At 38.9% G+C, this 22,820-nt stretch overlaps 1 protein-coding gene across 4 annotated transcripts in view; it reads left to right on the top strand.

Annotated features, from left to right (window-relative positions):
* The window catches only part of glra3 (glycine receptor, alpha 3), a 38,681-nt gene that overhangs the window by 11,444 nt on the left and 4,417 nt on the right, over window positions 1-22,820 (top strand). The window contains exons 2-9 of one of the 4 annotated variants that reach the window (XM_026358832.1): window positions 6,971-7,101; window positions 7,839-7,906; window positions 14,692-14,915; window positions 15,428-15,510; window positions 17,628-17,765; window positions 18,202-18,416; window positions 21,661-21,810; window positions 22,681-22,809. In XM_026358832.1, the coding sequence (XP_026214617.1) occupies window positions 6,971-7,101; window positions 7,839-7,906; window positions 14,692-14,915; window positions 15,428-15,510; window positions 17,628-17,765; window positions 18,202-18,416; window positions 21,661-21,810; window positions 22,681-22,809 (1,138 nt within the window). Of the gene's footprint in view, window positions 1-6,954; window positions 7,102-7,838; window positions 7,907-14,691; window positions 14,916-15,427; window positions 15,511-17,627; window positions 17,766-18,201; window positions 18,417-21,660; window positions 21,811-22,680; window positions 22,810-22,820 lie in introns of those variants that run through there. The other 3 variants (XM_026358834.1, XM_026358836.1, XM_026358835.1) reach the window with 3 other exon arrangements.

Below are 22,820 nucleotides of genomic sequence, written 5' to 3'. Positions count from 1 at the left end.
ACTTTTTTCATATTTAAGGCGCACCGCATTATAAGGTGTACATAGAATAGACGCTACAGTAGAGGCTGGGGTTACGTTATGCAGCATTTGATGGAGCTGCGCTAAAGGGAATGTCAGATAGATCGGTCAAACTTTATTAATAGATCACAAACCAGCGTTCTGACAACTCAGTTCACTCCCGAAATGAATAAACAGCTGTTTTATTATTTTCCCCGAGGTAAAGTCAGTGATGTGGGAATGTTCGCTGCTCTGGCCGTGTCATGCCTTTCAGTTCAAGTGATAAATGAATAAAAATAAGTTGTGACAAAGGCAGCTAAAAAGTATTATAGTATTGTTCTTAAAATTTGTCAGAGTGAGAGTTGTTTATATTAGTTGATCTTTGTTAAGATAATTAGTTGCAGAGTGAGCGCTCTTTCCACTCTCTGTTCAATAGTACAGCTTTGACGTATTTTCTCTGTCGGTAAATTAAGCTAGTTTAGTTTCCACAGTAAAACCAACTGGTTCATGTATATGCTGAGTGTGATTTATACGTTTGTGCCTTGGAAAGCATTTGTCTTTGTAAGTATTAACATGTTTATTGTCATTAGAAGTATGTTAGTTGTTACCTGTTACATGTGATAAATTATGTGTGGGTGTTATTGTAATTAGCTTCATTCAAGTCAAGCTAGCGTGTGCAAATGTAACATACGAAATGTGTAACGATGTGTATTATTTGTTAATTTAGTTTCTTTCTGTTTCTTTCAGTTACATAAAGAAAAGATAGGATAAAATGTAGTAATGTAATGTAAATTCTCTTGCTGCTGGTCTGTTCCCGTGTTCTACAGCGTGACTGATCGCCTTGAGTTTAAACTCTGCGTCGTAAGCGTGTCTCTTAATAGGTGCCATTTTGGGGTCTTTGCACAAACACACAAATCAAGTCATATATAACAGCACGCGCGCTACTTCTACGAGGGAAAATGGAGTCGGCGGCTGTTTACCGTAGTTGCGAGACCTGTTGCGGCTCAATATTGATCCATATATAAGGCGCACTGGATTATAAGGCGCACTGTCGGCTTTTGAGAAAATTGAAGGCTCTTAGGTGCGCCTTATAGTGCGGAAAATACGGTAGTTATGATTTTATTTGTAAAGAAATGTATAAAATCATTGCTGCTGAGAGTTGACGGAGTACTCGGCTCTATTACACAGAATACAGAGCTATGACTCTTTGTCAGCCTGGCTACAGTGCTGAAAAGAAACCTAGGGTTAGGTTAAGATTCCACTTCCTGCCAGCACTCCTGAGCATGGTGCATTGTTCACAGATCTGGTCAGTGAGCCATTAATTAGGATCTGATATATGGGCTGGACTTAAAGATAGAGGACAAAACATGCAGAAGTTAAAAGAGTAGTAAATGATAAATGTAGATGAATGACTGAGATATTATCTGTGGTGCAGTTCTGGGTGAGAATGAGAGGGTGGTTGCTAGCTCTGAGGTGGTTGCTAGCTCTGTGTGATGAAGGATTGGGGACCATTCTCAGGTCAAATGTGTTCAGAAGTAAAATGACTTCAGCAGCCTGAGGGTTGTCCAGGTGTACATTTAGGTCCCCCAAGATGATAAGAGTCCTGTCTTCAGGGAAGTGGGAGAGAAGCATATCAAACTCATCACAGAAGTTACTCAGCAGGCCCGGTGGTTGATCACAACCACATAGACTGCAACCAGTATAGTAACCCTAATGGCATGATACTCCAATAATGAGAGGCTGTTGAGGCCTGCTGGGCAAGGAGTCTGAAAAAAGGTGAAGTTAGTGCAGCTAGGCTGGCCGTGTTCTGTGGATTGATCCAGGTTTCTGTAAGTGCCACTAGCTGAACAGCTGACTGTGTAGTGAAAGCTGGAATAAAGTCTGTTTTTTTTTTTTTGACGGAAGTTCAACAGAACAGGAGAAAAAGAGTGCATTAGTTTTTTCTTATCACCGGTATGTGCCTCTGACTCATATTGGTCTAACGCACATAGCATTTCTAATGAGACTGACAGACACTCAACTTGCTATCATTCTGGTTTAGTTAAAAACAAAAACAGATAACCAAAGCCTGTTTGGAACTCCTTACTTTGTGGTTAGCATGCAAAACTACATTATTCAATAATCCAAATGATGTGTCCACTTCATCTATCCATTTAGAAACAACTAGGGCATTTGTGATTTATTGAAGTTCTGTAGACGCAACAAATTACCATTAGTAGTAATAGTAGCGGTGGCAGTAGTAGTAGCAGCAGCAGCAGCAGATTAAGTCGGGAAAGGAAAAAAACATTACATATAGTATGCTCAGCTCTCTCTTTAAGTGGCCTAGTTAGTAAGAAAGACAGTAGTTCTAGATTAAAAACTCATGCATTATCAATAAGGATTAGATGCTGTGCTGTGTCCTTCTACATCACTTCCTTGTGGTCTCATGTTTTAAAGGAGTGGAGTAGAAGGGAAAGAGAAAGGGACCAGAGATTGCAGGAGAGAGGGGAAGAAAGAGGTGGGTGGAGCAAAGAAGAAGAGACGGGGAGAGCACTACAACAACTTAAGCAGCTTAACAGCTGAGTTGAGATGCTTTGAGCTGACAGCTATGCATGAGGGTGACTGTTAATGTTACTGTGCAAAGTAAGAAAGCGTTCCAGTATGGTACGAATGCTAAATTAAATAATGAGACTAAGGCCCTTTAGTTTGATTGTAGCATTACTCAGTTTTATCCTGTAGGTTCTCCACAGATGGGTTTACCTCATTACAGCTACAACTCCAAACTTCATATGGGGATTTTTCCTTTCATTTTAAGACGACAATGGTTACATAGAGATGCTGTGATATCTGGATATACTAATACTAATACTAATTTTCATGTGTAGCCGCCACCTTATTTGAATTCTGTCTGTTTCTGCATAAAAAAGATCTTAATCTAAGGTCCTACAGCTATATAAATGAAACAAAATTAAATAAATAAGAAAAACATTTATTCAATTAGTTATTGTGGAAAAAGATTCACTGTTAAATATTTGTGTGGCAAAAGTATGCAAACCTGTGCCATGAGTAGCTGCAGTGACCCTTCAAAATGTAATGGCCTTATATATCGTTTGTACCTGCCCTTTCAAACGACCTATATGAGCATTTGTTGTAAGAGCACCCCCATGAAGGCAATTGGTTGCCATGTCTTACAGTCCAAATGTTTTAGAATGTTCTCTGTAACCCTTTCCAACATGGGGAGCATCAGGTCTTCAGAAATAATCCAGTAAAAACCTAATTATGTTTCAGGTCATCAATTGATTCAGAAAGCGAAGCAACACAAATAGCTAATTGTCTTTGTCCATGTATTCTTGAGTGCACAGAAAATATCTCCAATCCAGCCCACTGGAAAAGCACCCAGGTATCTTTTTCAAATACACACTCTACAAATTTATCTGAATTTTGACTAGAGGAACAAGCATCTAAATTTAGTATCTGGGTCACAGTTTCTGAACCCATAAGAGTCCCTGCTGCTTGGTAATACTGTCCAGTTGCCTGGAAGGCTTGTGTCACTGTGTGTTGGTGTATTGGTCAAGCACAAGCCCTGTGGCACCTACAGCTTGTTTAAAGCTTTATTTTTATACATAATGAGCTGGTTCACACAAGTAACGTACTGATGTCAAAAGCAATGTAGACTCCTTAGAAATAAAAAACCTGCCTTATCTAAATTGTTCATCTACATTGTTCATTGCGAGACCAACTCTGTCATGATGATGACTGTCATAACACTGAAGGAATGGTGAGAGGTGAAACTAAATGTGATTTGTAACCTAACATTGACATAAGATTTAATTTTATCTCAGAGACTCAAAAAGATAAACACACATACACACAATGTTGAGCATGACTCACACTCGTAGCAGACACATTCACAATCCATGGGTAGACTCACACAGACAGCAGAGTGTGTGTGTGTGTGTGTGTGTGTGTGTGTGTGTGTGTGTGTGTGATGCAGCACCCAGAAAGCAGCTCAACACGCAGTTCCCAGTGGCAAATTTCTGTGTCAGGGCTGAGGGCTGGACGAGAGATTGTATCACTCCAAAGGACATAGGCACTGCTGAAGGCAGACATAAGAACGAGAACAAATTCTTGTCTATATTATATTAAATCACATTTTCTTCCCTAATCACAATAGGGATTTGTTTGCAGAGATGTGAACTTGACATGAAACACTTCTTTTCTTGGTTGAAATAGAAATCAAAGTTATGGTTGCCACCCTCATTCTGTTTCTGTGGATTGACATTGTTAAGCAGCATATGCTCCCATCAATCCTGTCTGTATCAGGATATTAATATGACCTTATACTGGCAGAATTGACACAGTGTTCATGTTTGTCTAAAATCAGGGCCATTTTGGTATAGGCCATATTTATAGTATTGTTGTATTTATAGTTGCATTTTCTCCTGCTTTAGTTATAAAAGCAAAAATACCACAGCACCAGCACCTGGCCTAGGAGTGCCTTTGTTTATGTAAGTTTGTGAACTTTGCTAGACAGGTGTACATATTTTTTAATTAAGTGAGGTCAGAAATACTTGCAGAAAGGGACAGAGAGGGGAACTACGGGAGAGAGTACATACAAAGTTAATGACATGCAATGGTGGCATTTGGATGGATAGAGAAGAGGAACTCAGTGTATAAGGGAGGTCCCCAGCAGGTTATAGTGTAATATTTTAAGCCTAGTCTTAAATGTAGAGAAGGTGTCTGGAGTTGGTTCAACTGGAGAGAAACTTTATAGCTAAAGGCTCTGCCTCCCATTTAACATTTGGAATTACAAATAGACCTGCACTCTGAGAATATATGGTACTAAGGGTCTATGATGGAGCATGATTAGTAAGTGCTTTAAATTGTGAGGAGAATTATTTTAAATTATATTCTGGATTTAACACGGAGCTAGTTGAAAGAGAGAATATAGATCCCTCTTCCTAATTCCAGTCAGAACTCTGGCTTCAGCATTTTTAACTGTAGGCTTTTAACTGTAGAGTTATTGGGATATAGAAGCTTCTCATATTATTGTTATTTCTGTGCAGGTGGTCACATAATTGGTTTGAAACTAATTTTTCCATACTTTTAGAGATAAAGGATAGATTGGATATTGGTCTATAATGGCTAAAACCCCTAAGTCAAGAGTAGGCTTTTTGGCTGAAGGTTTGACCACAGCTATCGTAAAACCCTTAAAAAGTATGTAGCCTGTTAGTAAAGATAGATAGATCTGATCTAATATGAACTTGCTGATTGAAGGTAAAACATCTTTGCAACATGACTACTGTATGACTGTGCAACAATCAGAATTGCTCCATGCATTCCAGTGAAACTTTGACAGCCTTTGTAGACTGAATGTAGAATGTTCGTATTTTGTTCAAACAACAGTTTGTTGTCAATTATGGTGCCCAGGTATTTAACTCAACTGTTTCTACCGGTTCGCCATTCATTACAGTGCTGACAGACACAGTATGTGTCATTACAGTACAGTACAGTACAGTACACCTAAAACCAATACTCATCCTTAGTTTTAGTTACATTCAACTCAAGGAAGGATTCAGAACACCATTTCAAAGACAATTCTTAATTGTTCAACAGGCTATCGTCTGCAAATTTCAAGATGTGAAGATTTTCAAACCTGCTGAGACAGTCATAGCACAGTGCAATTTAAGAAGGTGGCCTGGTCTTATGAATCTCATTTTCTTTTACATAACAAAAATGGCCAGGTGCAACTGCATCGCTTACTTGGGGAACACATTGCTTCAAACACCTTTTTTTTTTTTTTTAAAGGTTTTAGTTAGAGCTGGCTCTGAATCATCTCTTAGTTATGCTGCTATATAGCACTTCCTCAAGTGGGATTGTTGGGTTTGTGAGTCACGGATGCCCCAACTCACAACTTACAGTACTTAAAGTGGTCCTATTGTGGCAAGAAAAAGTATATGAAGTATGGAATTTCGTGGTTTGCATTAATTTGTTATAAAATGTGATCTGATCTCCATCAAACTGAAGAGTATTAACAAATATAATGATAAATATGCATATGTGAGCCATGCCTCACCAAAAGCAGCTTTCAGAGGATCCACAATCGAAAATTGTTGATACATAAAACTGGAAAGGGTTACAAAGTAATTTCCAACATTTTCTAAAGTCAGCATTCTATGGCTATGCAAACAATCTACAAATAGAGACATTTTAGGACTGTGGCTTTTTTTTGAATGGGCAGTGTATTAAACCAGTGAGTTTCACAATATTGACATTTTTTGAACATTTATTAGCATTGAATATTTTATGGCTATTTGAACCCCTATAATATTTAGTCAGATTTAAAATAATTTAAGTCAGATTCACATGGGACCACTGTTATCCCAGGCCTTGTCCATTCTGCTGTGGTTAGCGATATGACAAAAGATAACAGTAACCACTCAGATTAATTGTCATCCCTGGTTTCTACTGACAAAATTGATTTGCATGTCCTCAAAAAACAAGAGCTTGGAGCGTGGTGATGCAGCTCCTTTGACTGAATTAGAATTTTGTTGTTGTGTCTGATGGTCTGAGTCAAGAGTGACTATCTGGAACCCCTTGGTTTGAACTTTTAGATTCAAAAGTCTCTCTGCAGATTTATCCTCAGGGTGTTTATGAATTAGGTCACAGGTGTTTCCAATAGCAAACATTCAAGCTGTCAAAACTCATAACTTATAAACAGTCAGCAACTTGAGTCAATATTATGCTTTCCATCACTGGACAAATAAGGGTAGCAATCTATATACATCCTATTCCTTGCTCAAATTGGACTGTTTCTATGTAATTTTCTATACAATTATACTCTGTTAGGTCTTAAACCTTACACTGTAAAGTGCGAGTGAGATGACTTCTGTTGTGATTTTTTATTTTACAAATAAAATTGAATTGAATTAAATTGAATATTGTGATAATGTAACAGAATGGATGCTTGTTATCTAGCTTCTTTCTTTGACAGTGTGGGTCATTGTAAGGAGGTGGACAGTGCTGCAAGAACACTCCAGGCCCCAATGTCTCCCTCTGATTTTCTGGACAAACTGATGGGGAGGACATCCGGATATGATGCCAGAATAAGGCCAAACTTCAAAGGTAAGAGTCAGTCGCTATTATCACCTCTTTATGTTTAATAAAAGTAGCCTTATGGGGAATTGTCATAAACGGTAGTTAATAGTGTTGACAAAATGTGAACACAGGAACGTTGAAACACAGTACATTCCAGGAAATGCCTAAACCAACCAAACCATGAGGTTTTCACAACAATAACTGAGCTGTATCTCAGATTTGGCACACAGCCACCGTTATTCCTATAGCGACACCAAAGGGTGCCTTCCCATTCAAGGGTTTTTTTGAGAAGGAGTTTTTTTTTAATCTAGTTTGAGGGTCTGAAACAGAAGGAGTTAGTGTGGAGCAGATTGTAAAGCCAATAGAGAGACAAGGGTCACCTTTAACAAATTTTAATCATTATTTAAGTTGATCCGATTTTAAAATATTGATTGAAATCCAGATCATCAAATCTCCAACTTTATGTAGTATTTGTGATATGTATATTTTACTTACACATGTAAGTGCACACATAAATGGTTTGACTGCAAATGCTGTGAAAGTCTATTAAGCCTGTTTACATCCACTTCAGAAAGTGGATGTCATGCACACTGCATGTGTAATTGTTCAACACTAAAAAGAAAATTGTAAGTGTGAGGCCGGAAGTATGCAAAATAACTCATGCTACTTCTTAGTTTCTCTTTAAAATAAAATTTGTTATTTTATTTTATTTGTTATATTATTTGGATTATATTTATCTGGCCATTCTGTGCCTTGTTCTGCAGGTCCTCCAGTCAACGTTTCCTGTAACATTTTCATCAACAGCTTTGGCTCCATTGCTGAAACCACCATGGTAAGTAAGACAAGGTATAGACAAAAGTTCATCCAAAAGTTTAATATAAGCCTTTTAGTTTCATGTACATGTACCATCTTACAGGGGCTTTTATTTATATGCTACATTTGAGAAAATCCCCCCCCCCCCACAAAAAAATGAATTTGTTCGGAGACAGGGCACACATGGCAATGTTTCATGCACTGAGGAGAAACGTAATACTCTTGCTACTGGAATATTAAAAGGCTTTCTACAGTTGTCTGCTTGTTTCAGACAGACATCATTTCAAACAAACTTGTCCTTGACAGGATGCTTAGTAAAATAAATACATTTTGAAAATTTTACTGTACAGGGCTGTGTAGTGTTGACTGGCAGAATGCTTTGATGCATCTGGTCAGTCACCACTAGAAACCTTTTGGAGCGCTGACAGCAGCATTTGTAATTTAAGTTGATGTTTACTTCCATAATTAGTGTGTTGGGTGGAAATTCTTCCCCTTATTACATGTAAATAAAGACTACAGTTTATAGTTTAGGAGCATTTACTTCCATTAAATCCATTGCTTTGAGTTGGATGGGCTTTTAAAATGCAAATAACCCCCTGACATGCTATACTGCTGGACATCCCTGTTTATTGTAAACCAGGAGAAATATTTTAAAACAAATATACTGTGTCCATGTGTAATTATATCTTATCTGTATATCATTATCACCTTCCAGAGGACTGAGTAATTTGCAAGAGGAAGAAAGAAAAGCTTCAAAGGTTGACCAGACAGGAAATCACACTGACAAGTCGAGATAATGACAGAGGGGGGCAGGGGGAGATAGAAATCAGAAGAGACAGACAAGCAGACAGGAATAGCAGATGTGCACTGAAGACATTTAGTGAGTCTGACAGCAAATACTTTAAGTGACATGAAGTCAGTCTTGGCTGCACACAAGCTGCTTTGTACATTTATGTTAGTTATACATACGTGCATACATTAATCCCAGGTTTTAATTGGGTTAATGGGATGTTGCAAGAATTGAAAAGTTTCCAGGATTAAAATGTCCCCAAATTGTATTCATGACCCACATTTGGTGCAACTTTTAGGCACAGAAGTGTAGTATTTTATCAGCTTTCTTAATGTGTAAAAGTCACTCCATCTCCTCCAGGATTTAGGGGAGCTGCAGAGCTGTCCCACCCTATTAGGCGTGCCACTGACAAGGGGGACAAAAAAATTGGAGATTGTAGTACTGGGTTGTTATGAAGACGAGGCTGAAAATGCAATGGCCACACGGCCTTGTGTCACGGTATTGGAAGACAGAACTGCAACATTCCTCACCACCTGACCAACCCACTGCAACACTGGTACAAGTGTCTTGCATTGGAGACTCCTGCATATAAATAACGACTCTCTGAGGCCCATAAATTTGATAAAAATCTGATATTTCTCCTGGAACCTATTACTTGCCTTTCTGCACAGGCTGCTGTCGTGTGAGCTACCTGTTAGCTGCAGCTCTGGTGTCTGGTTGCATTCAAGAACAGTACAGAATATATCCTTTTTTGGAAAACAAAACTGTGGACTGGAGATTCGTTAAAACCCTCTTCAGCCTGTGGAAACAAAGATCACACTAAAAACAGCTGTGTTACAACCAGTAATCAGTAACCAGCATGTTATCTATTCAAACTGCAAGGTCAGCAGTGATGTGGGTCTCTTATTTCCATGGTCCCCAAACATAATATTTTTGAGCGATCTGGATATCACAGATGACATGAGTAACACAGCTCTATTGATAAATGGCTGCTCTTAAAACATTTAATCTTGTTGGCTCAATGCAAAAAATAGGTAGTTCAATCTGAAAAATTTATCAGATACATTGTGGAGTGCATTAGCCTATTTAACCTAAACTCAATGACACCACAGATAGGAAGGATGGATGGATGGATGGAGGGGTAGATGACTGGAGTCAGTAATGATTGAACACATTTGTGATGCTTCAGTGTGCTACAACACCATTCCACTTTCTGACACAGTGTCTCCTGCATTATTAGCAGAGCAGAACTGATTGAGAGCAGTCAAGCCTTCTCTAAAGATGGATGGATTGTTCAAGCAGCATGGTCTAAGTGCTTTGTGCACCACTGGGAGCTGTTGAAGTTGTTCTGATAGATTTTATCCATTTATGCAGTGTGTGTGTGTGTGTGTGTGTGTGTGTGTGTGTGTGTGTGTGTGTGTGTGTGTGTGTGTGTGTGTGTGTGTTTGTGTCTTTAAATTTGACTTCAATAACAGTGTTGATATTTTGGCCAGGTTTTTGGCCAGTAGGCGTTGGGTTTCAGGTAGTAATTAGGTTTAGGTTAGGATTAGGGTTAAAGTTCAGGTTTAGAGTCATAGCTGTGATGGTTAAGGTTAGGTAATGGGAAAGGGAATGCATTATGTCAATAACTGTCCTCACGACTATAGAATGACAACTTTGCCTGCAAAGCAAGAACAGCCATGACACATTTCAGAATGTTCAATATTGCTTTCATTTACTTGTATTATTCATCAGACCCATATGAATTTTTCATGACAGTATATGTGTGTTACACAACACTGAGCTGGCATTGTGATTGTGTCACCCTCTCCTTCCCTGTGTGGTTTCTTCGTTGTACATGAGTTTTCATTTTCAAACTTTCGTTTGTACAATTTTTTAGTTTGGGTCTTGTGTAGTGAGTTGTGATGTTGTGGTAGTAGTGGGTGAAAGGTATCTAAATAGTATCCAATTCAGTAAAGTGTGTGTATGTACTGAGTTACCAAAATCAGTGTTAGTTGACTGGAGCATTTAGCAGGTAGGTTACGTGTGACTTTTAAAGATGTTTCTTCTCTTATTCCTGTCGAGGGAACAACTGAAAGGCCAGTATCAGGAAATGGGATGGTTCAGGAAGAGTCTTGCCTTCCATGCATAATTCCATTAGTGATGAAACTAAAATCAACCATTGAAGGGAATGTAATATTCAATTGGCAAAGGGCGTGAGGATCAGAATGCAGACATTGTGATATACAGTTGATAATGAGAGATAGTACAGTACAGAGAAATGTGTATATACTGTATAGAGGACCATATGTCACATTGGGATTAAGACCATTCTCCTTTCACCATCTGTCTATTCATCTACTCACTCCACACTCGAACAGACATATAAAAAAAGCTATTTCAACTGGCAGTCAGGTTTATCTTAATGCTTTATGCTGTAGCAGGCAACGCCACAAGCAGTAATGCTTAGAATGCAGCTTGCACTTGCAAGAGTTTTTAGGTAAGACACGTTTAAAGTGTCCAAGTGCACACTTGCATTAGCCATGGTGGAGGCCTTATTAGAATAATTCAGAACAGATGGGTCAAGTATGTTGAAGACATTTTTGTATACTGACTGGCATAACAGCCAGTCTGCATTAGCAGTCTACAATTACAGCAAGAAAACTCTTTCAGTGTTCAAATGGGCACCTGACTGTTGTTTTAAGACAGACATAGTACAATAATTATAGAAATAATAATGTTTTGTTGGTTTCTATGATAACAATGAAATGATACATCCTTGCTTCATTCTTGTGTGTTTTTGTTAACCTCCTAAGAAAACCACTGGGTGGCTGTAATCCCCAACTTGCCTCCAGGTGGATGATTCCACTGTTGGGCACTTGAAGCTACGATAAGCAGCTCCTGGAGCTCAAACTGCAGCTAACTAGAGCTAGAGTGATCCTTGAAAGCAGAATAAATCTTCCTCTTTTTGCTGTTACACACCATCCAGCCCTTTGCATATATCCTGGATATATCATTGATATATACATTTGTTTGGTGAAAACCAAGCATGCTGTCATGTCTTTTCCATTTTCTTTTCCTTCCATCAAGTTGCTCTACGATAAAGGTCTGATTAATGGAGTGCTTCAGAGTGAGGGTCGGGACCAATGCAGAGGTCATGATGCCCAGTTTATACAGAGATTTGTAGAGAGGGTGCACATATACAGTGGCCATATGTCACATTGGGATTAAGACCATCTGTATATTCATCTACCCACTCCTCTTTTCCTGTAACCAATAAAACACAGAGTGACATAACCCCAATACACCAACATGCTAAGAATTTGCCATGTTGCCAAATTACCTAAAGAAATTTGTTGGATTTTCTACAAGCCAACTTATCACAGACAAATGTACAGACAGACACACTGGATTTCTACAGATGGTGTCTTCTGTGGTGATTTGAGAGGTGGAAATACTTCACCGTCAGGTCGCTGGCAAGGTGCAGTTCATTAATCAAATGGTGGTAACATCCCTCTCACAGCCATGTTCGTGTCATATTAGCCATACTGCTAGCACACAGGGGCTGTGTGCATATACCCTGTATACCCTGTATCTTGAGTTTATTTGTGAGAAAACGCAGGTTTTGACCATAGCTGTTTACACAGCGGAAAGTGTACTATCTTTAAGAACTGCATGTGGCTGAAGCTGCTACATGACCACAAAGAAAATTCAGTTCTTATGCACAGACTCCTCCTGTAGACTAATAATAAAAATAATATTAACTAATAATATGACAGTTCTGTTTTCTCTTACACTTTCTTTACAAAAAATAATACACTGGGTGGATCAGTTATCATTATACATTCATGGTAATGGTGTAAAACACATCTAGATTTTTCTCACAACATCTAATAACACAACTGCCCACTGTGTAATGCTGATGATTGCTTGTGACACAGTTCTTCCTGGTTTGTTTTACCATTACATCACTGAAAGAGGAGAAAACAGACAGGAGATATTCAGAGTTCATTTTTGAACATCCTGTGTAACACACAAATGCATGCACATGAGCTCACACACGCACAAACACATACACATAAGGCTTAAAGCCAGGTTGCTTCACTGTGGTCTGCACACGCTATCAGTGTTACCAGATTTACTACTGTTACGGTTTCATTTGTCCACTCAATCTCTCCATCCCCTTTTAATCCATTCTCTGTCTCTGTGTGAGCAGTATTTAGTTTATATGACAGAGAGAAATGATAATGTCACAGGTTTATACTGGAAAAAACATTTAAAGCTAAAGTGTGTTGGAAAAAATCTTAGCCATTTCCTGCAGTCCACCTATGTTATTCCTATGTTGGCTTTAGTGGTGCTTTATTTTTTACATTACATTTCTTTATATTTATGTATGTTATCCACTAAAAGGCAGTAATACACTAGATGCACTGCACTGACATATTAACATTTTACAACATTAGCATTGAATGCATTTTTAGTCATGTTTACTTGCTGATTATATTATATTACTACACTTATGAGGGGGACTCTTGTCACATCATAGGTGCGGAAAAAACACAGCTCATAAAATAAAAATAGCATTTTGTCTGGTGTAGGCAGAAAGTATTACTGTTACAGCAGTTAGTATTGCTGTCTCACCTAAATCAAACTTCCCCTTGTGTAATTTCATTTGTCACATCTGTGTCCACTGTGCAATAACTATGGCTCTGTTGTCTGTGTAGTGAAGTGGAAGAGTAACGGACTTCTAGTCAGTGAACATACAGAACAGAGAAAGTTGCTGTTTTTTACGGTGCAATCTGGGAATTTTCTAGGGAGCAGAATTTGCAGTTCAGTAAAGTGATAGTGGCAGTGGGATAGTTCACTATCTAGTGAGATACTGTGTTCCTCTCCAATTGGCTGTGCTACTGTTATTCTCAAAGACTATTTAAATTGATTTTAAAACATGGTGGTGATGATTTTCTGTTGCTTTTAAGGAATATTTACAGTAGTAGGAGGCAGTAGTCTAGAGGAACATGCCTGTATCTCACTGATAATTCTTTGTTCACTCGTGGGTTAGAAACCAACAGATACCTCAGGGACAGTTTGAACTAGATTATAATTTGCTTACCTGAGGCACATAAGCAGTGGTGTGGGAGCATGACCATGTGACAAACCAATGCTCCATGCCCTCCATGCGTGCTGTGTGTGCTGATGGTAATGGCATGGTGCCAGCTGCCTACAAATGTGGAGACAGTGGTGCTCAAGCATGCAGAAATGGAAAATCCAGTTGAACCATGTGTAATCATGTACATTATGGTATTAACACTGCTGACATGTTCTTAGACCATCATTGTTGTATCTACGATAACTGTGCATCAAAGTTGATGCTTCCATGAACCTAATCAATTTGCCATGCACTGTGTTGATTTACAGTAACAGTACATTCCTATTGAGTCACATGATGCCAGATGTGGTAATTTGTGGTAATAATAATAATAATGAATACTTTATTGATCCCCTTGGGGAAATTGTGGGTGGACAGCTGCTAGACGGTATGTCAGCGCTACACTACGGGGTTTCGGTGTCTTGTCCAAGGACACCTCAGCAAGTAGCCTGGAGGAACCGGGAATCGAACCACTCACCCTGGGGTTCGTAGGCGACTGCTCTACCCCCTGAGCTACTGCCGCCCCGAAATAAATTATAATTAGTTGGATATAAAGTAGTAGTAGTAGTACATGGTAGTAAAACAACAACAATTGTTTAGTTTTTGACAGTTGTTTTCTATATGCTCATCTTAAATCAGGGGTGTCCAATCCCGGTCCTCGATGGCCACTATCCTGCTAGCTTTCCTGTTATCTCTGCCCTACCCACTGCTGATTACCTGGATCCGGTGTGTTCAACCAATCAGAAGCTGGAAGTACAGGACTGGTTGCAGAACAAGCAGGACAGTGGCCTTCTAGGACCGGGATTGTCTGTCTTAAATGATACTTGGACTAGAGGCAAATTGGCTCATCAGATAAGTGAGTTATATATGTCTTTATCTGTGTCTGCAGGACTACCGTGTGAATATCTTCCTTCGTCAGCAGTGGAATGATCCCCGGCTCGCCTATTCAGAATACCCAGATGACTCCTTGGACTTGGACCCCTCTATGTTAGACTCCATATGGAAACCTGATCTGTTTTTTGCCAATGAAAAGGGAGCTCACTTTCATGAAGTCACTACAGACAACAAACTGCTCAGGATATTTAAGAATGGAAATGTTTTGTACTCTATAAGGTAAGTAGAGGGGATGGTTTTGTTTAGGTGCAGGGTGACAAAGTGAAATAATGTTAATCTTAAATAGAGCATCCCAAGAGAGTAAACAAAGAAACCCCAAAAGCCAGAACGTTTAGAAAGTTATTATCTACTTTAAAACTGCAGAACAATGAACATAAAATATTCATTTTAGTTCTGTCATGTTCTATGCACGTTTTTGTGTTTGTGTTTAAGTCTTTGCCGAATGCTTTTAGCATGCATGACGTGTCATTAAAATAAAAAAAAACTGCTCGTCTTGTGGTTGCAGGGTGGGCAGCAAGATTCAAATAGGGAACAGTTGCATCTCAGATACTGTGGAAATGTTGGGCTTCCCAGTATCAATATACTGGGATGTCTTCTTTACTTAATATAAATTAAGCTTAGATACTATAAATGCTGATACTATTCATGTATACAAAATTTATAAATTACTTTAACCCTTGTCACTGTCTTGGACACACTTCTCACTTGTTCTCCTCTTTCTTTGCTTTCAGACTAACATTAACACTTTCATGTCCCATGGATTTAAAAAACTTCCCTATGGATGTTCAGACCTGTATAATGCAGCTGGAGAGCTGTGAGTATACACCCTTGTGTATCAAAGTACCTGGTACATTTTTGGTATTAGCTCCATCTTGTGCTTTCAAGTATTTCCCAGACTCTCTTGATTTTTTCCAGCAATGTTTTGTCTTGCAGTTTTCAGTCTTTTCTGAAATAAAATCAGTTGCCTTACAACTACAAATATCAACTTACCTTATCACTTTGTCCAGCCCAAACCATGACCAGCAAACCTGAATCAGCGACTAAGGTGGTCTACATCCACATGCATTAACACACCTAGCTCTTTACTCTAACCCTAACTATCACAACTAAATCCACAACATTTACCCAAAAAGAAACCATTACAGACACATTGTTTTCGAATCGAAACCAGTGAAGCAGCAGAAGGGTTTCGTGACAGTACACTTCTAGTTGGGAGCACACTTGAATGTTGAATGGTAGTGATTGAATTGGTCTCACATCAGTTCCTACAATCCAACAATGTAGGTCACACATCATCGATTAGCAAGCTAACATGCTCAGCCCACGCTCCACCACTCTTGCTTCATTATTCATCATTCATGCTCTGACTTCTCCTGTTTATGTTGTATGTTTATGCCAAGGCTCAGCAATGTGTCTACTGTGCTTGGCCTCTGTACACTTAGGCACCTACATTGTGCTTGCCACTGAATGTTCCAAACTCTCTGGATTCATAAAGATAGCCCAACTTGTATAACCACAGGTGCAGAACAGAAATGCATTAGGATCATTGGATCTGAGGATAACTGAAAGTCAAGAACAAAGATTGTTTGTCTTTATTGGTTTTATATTTTAATGCATAGCTCAGGCTTTCTTTTTATATTTAAGTATATGGCTGTGTTGCTGTCTCCCAGATATAAAGACAGATTGACAGAGAAAACAAATAGAGATGAACTTGGTCCAGACATGACTTTAAGCAACCAACAAACAAATCGTGATCCAAGTCTCCTAACCATTTCAAGATTACACACTACATTTAGACAAGCTAAACAGGATGTAGCATGATGTGCAAACTCGTGCTTAGAGGATATTTGATTCAATCATATTGGAGGATTTTTGACTTTATTTATTGTTTGATTTTTACTAGACTGAAAGTTGAAATAGAACTACTATTACTGTAGATTGAATTGATGCAGTTGGTATGACCAGCAGGGTTTGTTCATGTTCTGAGTTGATGGCTGAAGACATTGTTGCCGCTAGGCGCAGTTGTATAATTTAAAAACAACCACAGTCAAGCATAGACATTTGTGTTTAGGGCTGTAGGCACAGTCCTCCTTTTTTTATTTCCCAACATGCATAGACTTTTCACACATCTTTGGGAACTGTGAATAAATCTTTTTCACTAGTTTTGTACCAGCACATACCAGCTGGTTTCTGCTTTCCCCAACTCGCCTTAGGTGCATTAACTATATGCATTTTTACGTAGCAAATACTCACACGTCACATGTCATAGCTATTCACCTTTATGTTTTAAAAAACAACTTAATGTGCCCTGGTGGCAAAATGGTTACATCACATGACACAGAACCACAATATCCGTTTTGAGTCCAGCTGAGAACCATTGCTGCATGTCATACTCCCACATGCTTTCACATGTGCTATGCATTCACTTCTCAGCCGGTCATGTCTGTGGACATTGTCTGTAGCTGGAAAGTGTAGTCTTTTTCCAAATGTGTCGTCAGTACAACGATTGTATATTTAGCTTAGACCTCTGTAAGAATGGTTCTAGTACAGCAGAAATGTTACTAACAGATTAGTTTTGATGCAGAAACTGATGTGGTGCTTTATTATGTTGTGGCAGCTATAACTAATAAAATAATACTCCAAAAAAGTTATGGTACACCATATGACATTATCATGCCACGTTACAGTGGAGTGTGTTTTCTTTACATTCAGGCTTAAGGGAATTTGTACAGCACAACATTTTTTAACATTAAACATTAATTGAGCCAAGTAAAGTGTTAATTGTTCAAATAAAATTATTGAAAAAATATGACCATGTCAGATAATCATGAATGTTCTGCTTCTGCTATATTCTAGTAATTATATTCTGTGATCTTCATGTTGCAAATATTTCTTCATTTAGAATTTGTCCTGTTGTTTGCTTTTTTTCAGTTGGTTACACCATGAACGACCTGATCTTTGAGTGGCAGGCGAATGGACCTGTTCAAGTGGCCGAAGGCCTCACGCTCCCACAGTTCATACTCAAAGATGAATCAGACCTCAGATACTGCACCAAGCATTACAACACAGGTAGCACACATATACACACAGACACTGCCGTAAGCATCACGACACAAGTAACATGTACACGGTGAAACGGTTGCCACATTTCATCAATCATAGTTAGTGCTTCTGGGAACAAGTCAAGAAACAGAATCAAACAGACTGCGATGAAACTCAAAAGTTGTAGTCATGCCCCTTAGCTGTGACATCATCAATAGGTTTCTGATGGGATGGTTTTATATATATAGGCATAAAATGCCTGCTTCCATCTTGTTATTTAATCGAGCCAGAAAATTCACAGCCTGGCTAGTGCAGAAATGATCAAGTGAATACACCAAACAAACATCAAGTTGTAAGATCATAGCTGTGCCCCAGCTTTGTTACTGATAATTGTTATAAAGAAATAATGTATGGTAATACAATTAAGTAAATACTATTTGACTGCATATTTACTGTGTTGTAGGTAAATTTACTTGTATTGAGGTGCGATTCCACCTGGAGCGTCAGATGGGCTACTACCTGATCCAGATGTACATCCCCTCTCTGCTCATTGTCATTTTGTCCTGGGTCTCTTTTTGGATCAACATGGACGCTGCTCCAGCCAGAGTGGCATTGGGCATCACCACTGTTCTCACAATGACAACACAGAGCTCAGGCTCCAGGACGTCACTGCCTAAGGTCTGTGTGCATTTTTTTCATTCACGTGGGTATCCTTCAGGTGCTTCAAGACATGCAGCATAGGTGAATAAGGGACTTATAGCCTCTCTTGCCCATAGGTGTTTTTTAGTGTGTAAGTTTGTCTGTTTGTATTATCTCTGTGGGTTTGACTGTGCTTCTCATCAAGTGTGCAGGGATATGCTGTAGCAGACTGCACTAAATAAACCAGTACTGATGTAAGGTGAAAACCCCTCTTAGATTCATGCTCTGAGTTTGGGATTTCAGGAACTAAACTAGAGCTAAGTTTAAAAACATAATATTTCTCTTTGGAGACATTGTATCTCTGAGCAGATAATGGACTTGTGCATTTCAGCAACATACTGAACCTTTTGCTGTTTTAACCCAAGGCTGCTTTTGCTTAGTTTTGATTCCAATACTGTTGAGTAGCAAGACATGTCATGTGCTTAACATTAAGTGCAGTATTCACTTAACATTCATATTGCTACATATTTAGACGAACATAGTTAACATACACACATGGTGCAGCGTGTAGGTGACTAAGAAGGGACAGAGAGAGTGTGTTTGTGTGGGTGAATGTTGTGCATGGGCAAGCAAGTATGTGTTAATTATACACATCATGCATCTGATAGAGCGTGTGTGAGAAAAAGCCTGTTAGTCTTGTTCTGGTATCTTGTATGCATGAGAAAAAATCAGACATGAAGCACTTTGTTATATAACCCTTATTAGCACACCCATCTCTCTCACCAATGCTGGACACAAACACCTCAACAGCATGACTGACGCTGCAAGTGTGTTTAAAGGTTTCTTATGTTTCCAGTGCTTAACAGAGCTTTGCACTTCAGTATGTTAAACATGTCTGAATAAGTCATTATTTCATAAAGCAATGTGGCAATATCATTTGACACCACATACTTCTGTGGCACAGTTATAGGTACACAACAATGTTGGGCAGCAGCTGCATCCCTAAAAATAATGTCTAATGATTATAGGACAACATGACTGTTGCATCTGGGATGTCACTCGTAGTTTTCTAAGTGGACATTTTAAAGCACAAATTGTGTTACTGCTTTGCCAGTGCCTGTGAACCTTTTGTCAAAAATAAAACTGACTAACAAATGTGAATGGCACTGCTTTTAGTAAAATTACTATTACGGCATCCCATTACATAGTTTGAGATGCAAAGAAAGTAATAGACTGTAAAAACCAAGTCTTGCATGAGTAATTAGGATTCATCATCACTACAAATGGTGCACCACATTATGCACTACTTATGCACTGACTTCTGGGTCAACAGCATTGATTTGGCAACAGCTGGACAGGGGCATCATCACTAGATGCACAATTTCAGTGATTTTCTTTACCCTTGCCATTAACATGTTAGTGGAAGTAGCATAACTGGAGTGCAAAAGGCCCCTAAACCAAATCTTAAGTGTCACAGCCCCACATCAGCCTCACTGTCACATCTATTTCAGTTCTAGGAAGCAGGTTGATACTTTAGTGTCTTAGAAACCTCAGGACCTAGTCAACCTTTTAATCAGCAAAGCTTAGGTCATCTCTCCTGAGGATGGTTAGTGAAATGGACATTGGATGGCATGGTTGTTCTATGGCGTCAGGAGACCAGGAAATGTCTTTAATTGCAGCGTAACTGGAGAAAGGCCCTACTTAAAATATTATTTGCCACAACTCTACAGCTGGGAGAGACACAGTCTGATGCATTATGTTTCCAGGTGAAACCAAAGCAGAGAAGCAGAAAGTAACTTACCTACAATAGAAAAAAAAAGCTTAAGAGTTTTCTCTTTAGTCTTAGTTAACTGATATAGTATATTTTACATGTCTACATGCCCATATTTTCACTCGTGTATCAAGTCAAGTTATACTTGTGCTGTACATACCTAACTATAGCCAAAACAGCTATAGCATATTTTGTTATTTTCTTGGCCTTCACATACAAACCAATGTAAACTACAACACAAAATCCAGTAATCCAATCATTTCACTTGTGTCCCCTGCCCCAAGACTGACCTTGTGGGTTATAAATACTACCACAGGACATTGAAGAGGGTTTCTATTGCTGGAGTCATGACCCAGTACTAAAGGCATTGGTTGTCAGTGTTTCCTGTGAATGAAATTGTCATGAAAGAGGCAACATGCAAAGTTCCAGGGCCTACTGGATCAGTTAGAGAAGCTAAGGTAATAGAAGTTGGATACAGTAGTTTTGCCGGCCGTTCACTCTGGAGAACTTCCACACTGCTTGGCATTAAAGGGGTTGGAAAATCCCTCACCTCAAATCCTGTAGGGAGACTGTGTATGACCTGGATAAAATTGAGTTATTTGTTATCACCACTACTGGGATCAGTCAGAAACTGATTGTCTATGTCAAAACCAGGATGCCTGGAAGAGGGTGTCTGATGTTGTAAGACCAACATCCAGTGAGCTAAGATTACCTGAAAATTGCTGTTCAGTGGCAACAGGCCTGGTTTAGGTTCTGAAGATGTTTTGCATCTTAAAACAGTCTAGATGCCACTAAACAGCAGTTTGGCATAACCATGACCCAGATGCCTGAGAATCTTTAGACATTTACAACTAAGATTACACAGTCCAGTGAATCTGATCACATCATGAAATTGTTCATACCATAAAGTTGTTCATGGAGTGAGGATATGGAGCATATATTTAGATTTCAGGTCCATTTTCCTGCGTGATGACAGTGATGTGTACTGGCTTCTCAGCACTTCCAAAACACAGATGACCTACACTTTCTAGTGCAGCCAACCATTTCCAGTGTGCACAGACTAAGGACTGAAGCCGATGGTACTGCTCTGCTAACATGCTATGCTTCCACTACGAGTTGTCTCCAGTTTAGCTTTAGGAGTTGTAGGTAAAGGGATCTATTTTTTGTCAGATTTTATTACATCAATCTTTTGTGCCATCAAATGTTTTTTCATGAAATCATCAGGTCTACACCTAATTCTCAAATTCTCTCAAAACTGATTGAGAGGTAAATTGTTTTTCAGTTATTTTTATTGTGGGTTAAATGGAATGTTGGTCTTCTTTTCTTCAGGATAAATATGTGTGATCCTTTTTTCTTCAGCATAAATCTTAAAGCTCACGAGTACCTGCATAGAGAACACACAATCATATTTGAAGTGCAGGAGTGTCTGCACCTAGTTTACCAAACGTTATTGATGGTTGGAGATCTTCAAATACACGGCTTACTTAGAGAAGCATTTGTGTGTGCTTGCAGGTCTCCTATGTCAAGGCCATAGACATCTGGATGGCTGTGTGTCTGCTCTTCGTCTTCTCCGCACTGTTGGAGTACGCTGCTGTCAACTTTGTGTCGAGGCAACACAAAGAGCTGCTACGATTCAGACGCCACCACAAGAACAAAAGCAAGGTACAGAATGAAGAACACAGTCTCCACTGCATCATCCAGTGTGATCAGGTCATAAACAAAACTACACCTCTGTTATGTATACTTGCACACAGGGATGCAGAGACACACAGAGATGGATGGACAGTCTTTTTGTTAGTAACTCTGGCTTGAGGCTGTCATCTTGTGGTGACATGTTGTTACTGCAGTGTGCAACTGAAAGGAACAGCATTAGAAGGGGATTTGGGAGAATAGAGTGAGGAAGGAAATGATGGTGTTTGTGACAGTGTTGAAAAAGGTCACAATTCCTGATGTGTGGAAATCTAAAGTGTTAGTACATCTGAATGTGCATGTCAAGAGTCTCCTGAAACACCACATCTCTGTGTACTGCATGTCTTCTGTATTGGTGCATGATAAAGCATGGCTGTAACTGCATCTGTTTTTTGTTTGTTTTTTTGTTTGTTTTTTACATATATTAACAGATTGATTTTTATTAAATAAAATATATTTGTAGACAATGAGACATTAACAAAAACAACAACTATAAAAATGACAGTTGTCATTGACAGTCATGTTAAGTTTTAGCCTGTATTAATAAATACATAACATAACAACATTATGAAAGGACATTTTTATTTTAACTAGATATTTTCCCTAACAAACAAACCCCTGTGAATGTGTGTTTTAACATGCATTTCTTCATATTATTTTGAAATTGAACTATAAAGCAACTGAACTAAGCTTTTTATAAAAATAACATTTAATACACACACAAACATTTAACTAAATGAATGGGTGTCCAACCCCTGTTTTGTGTGCTTTTATTTATTTTTTACATTTTTTTATTTTGGTTTCTGTCTGTTGATTACTGGTGTGCATGCTTTTGACTGGTAGAACAGTGGAGGTGCAGTTGATCCAGGGGAGCTAGCTGAGTCCCTTCGTCGTATTAACAATGACAACGGCCTCAAACCATCAGACCCTCTGTATGGATCTATGGTCAACATGTACACCAGCAACCACAGGGTAATGGCACA

This window comes from Anabas testudineus, chromosome 1 (genome assembly GCF_900324465.2).
Source record: "Anabas testudineus chromosome 1, fAnaTes1.2, whole genome shotgun sequence".
Classification (NCBI taxonomy): Eukaryota; Metazoa; Chordata; class Actinopteri; order Anabantiformes; family Anabantidae; genus Anabas; species Anabas testudineus.
The sequence above is the reverse complement of the archived record's forward strand: the minus strand, read 5'-3'. Positions and strand labels throughout refer to the sequence as shown.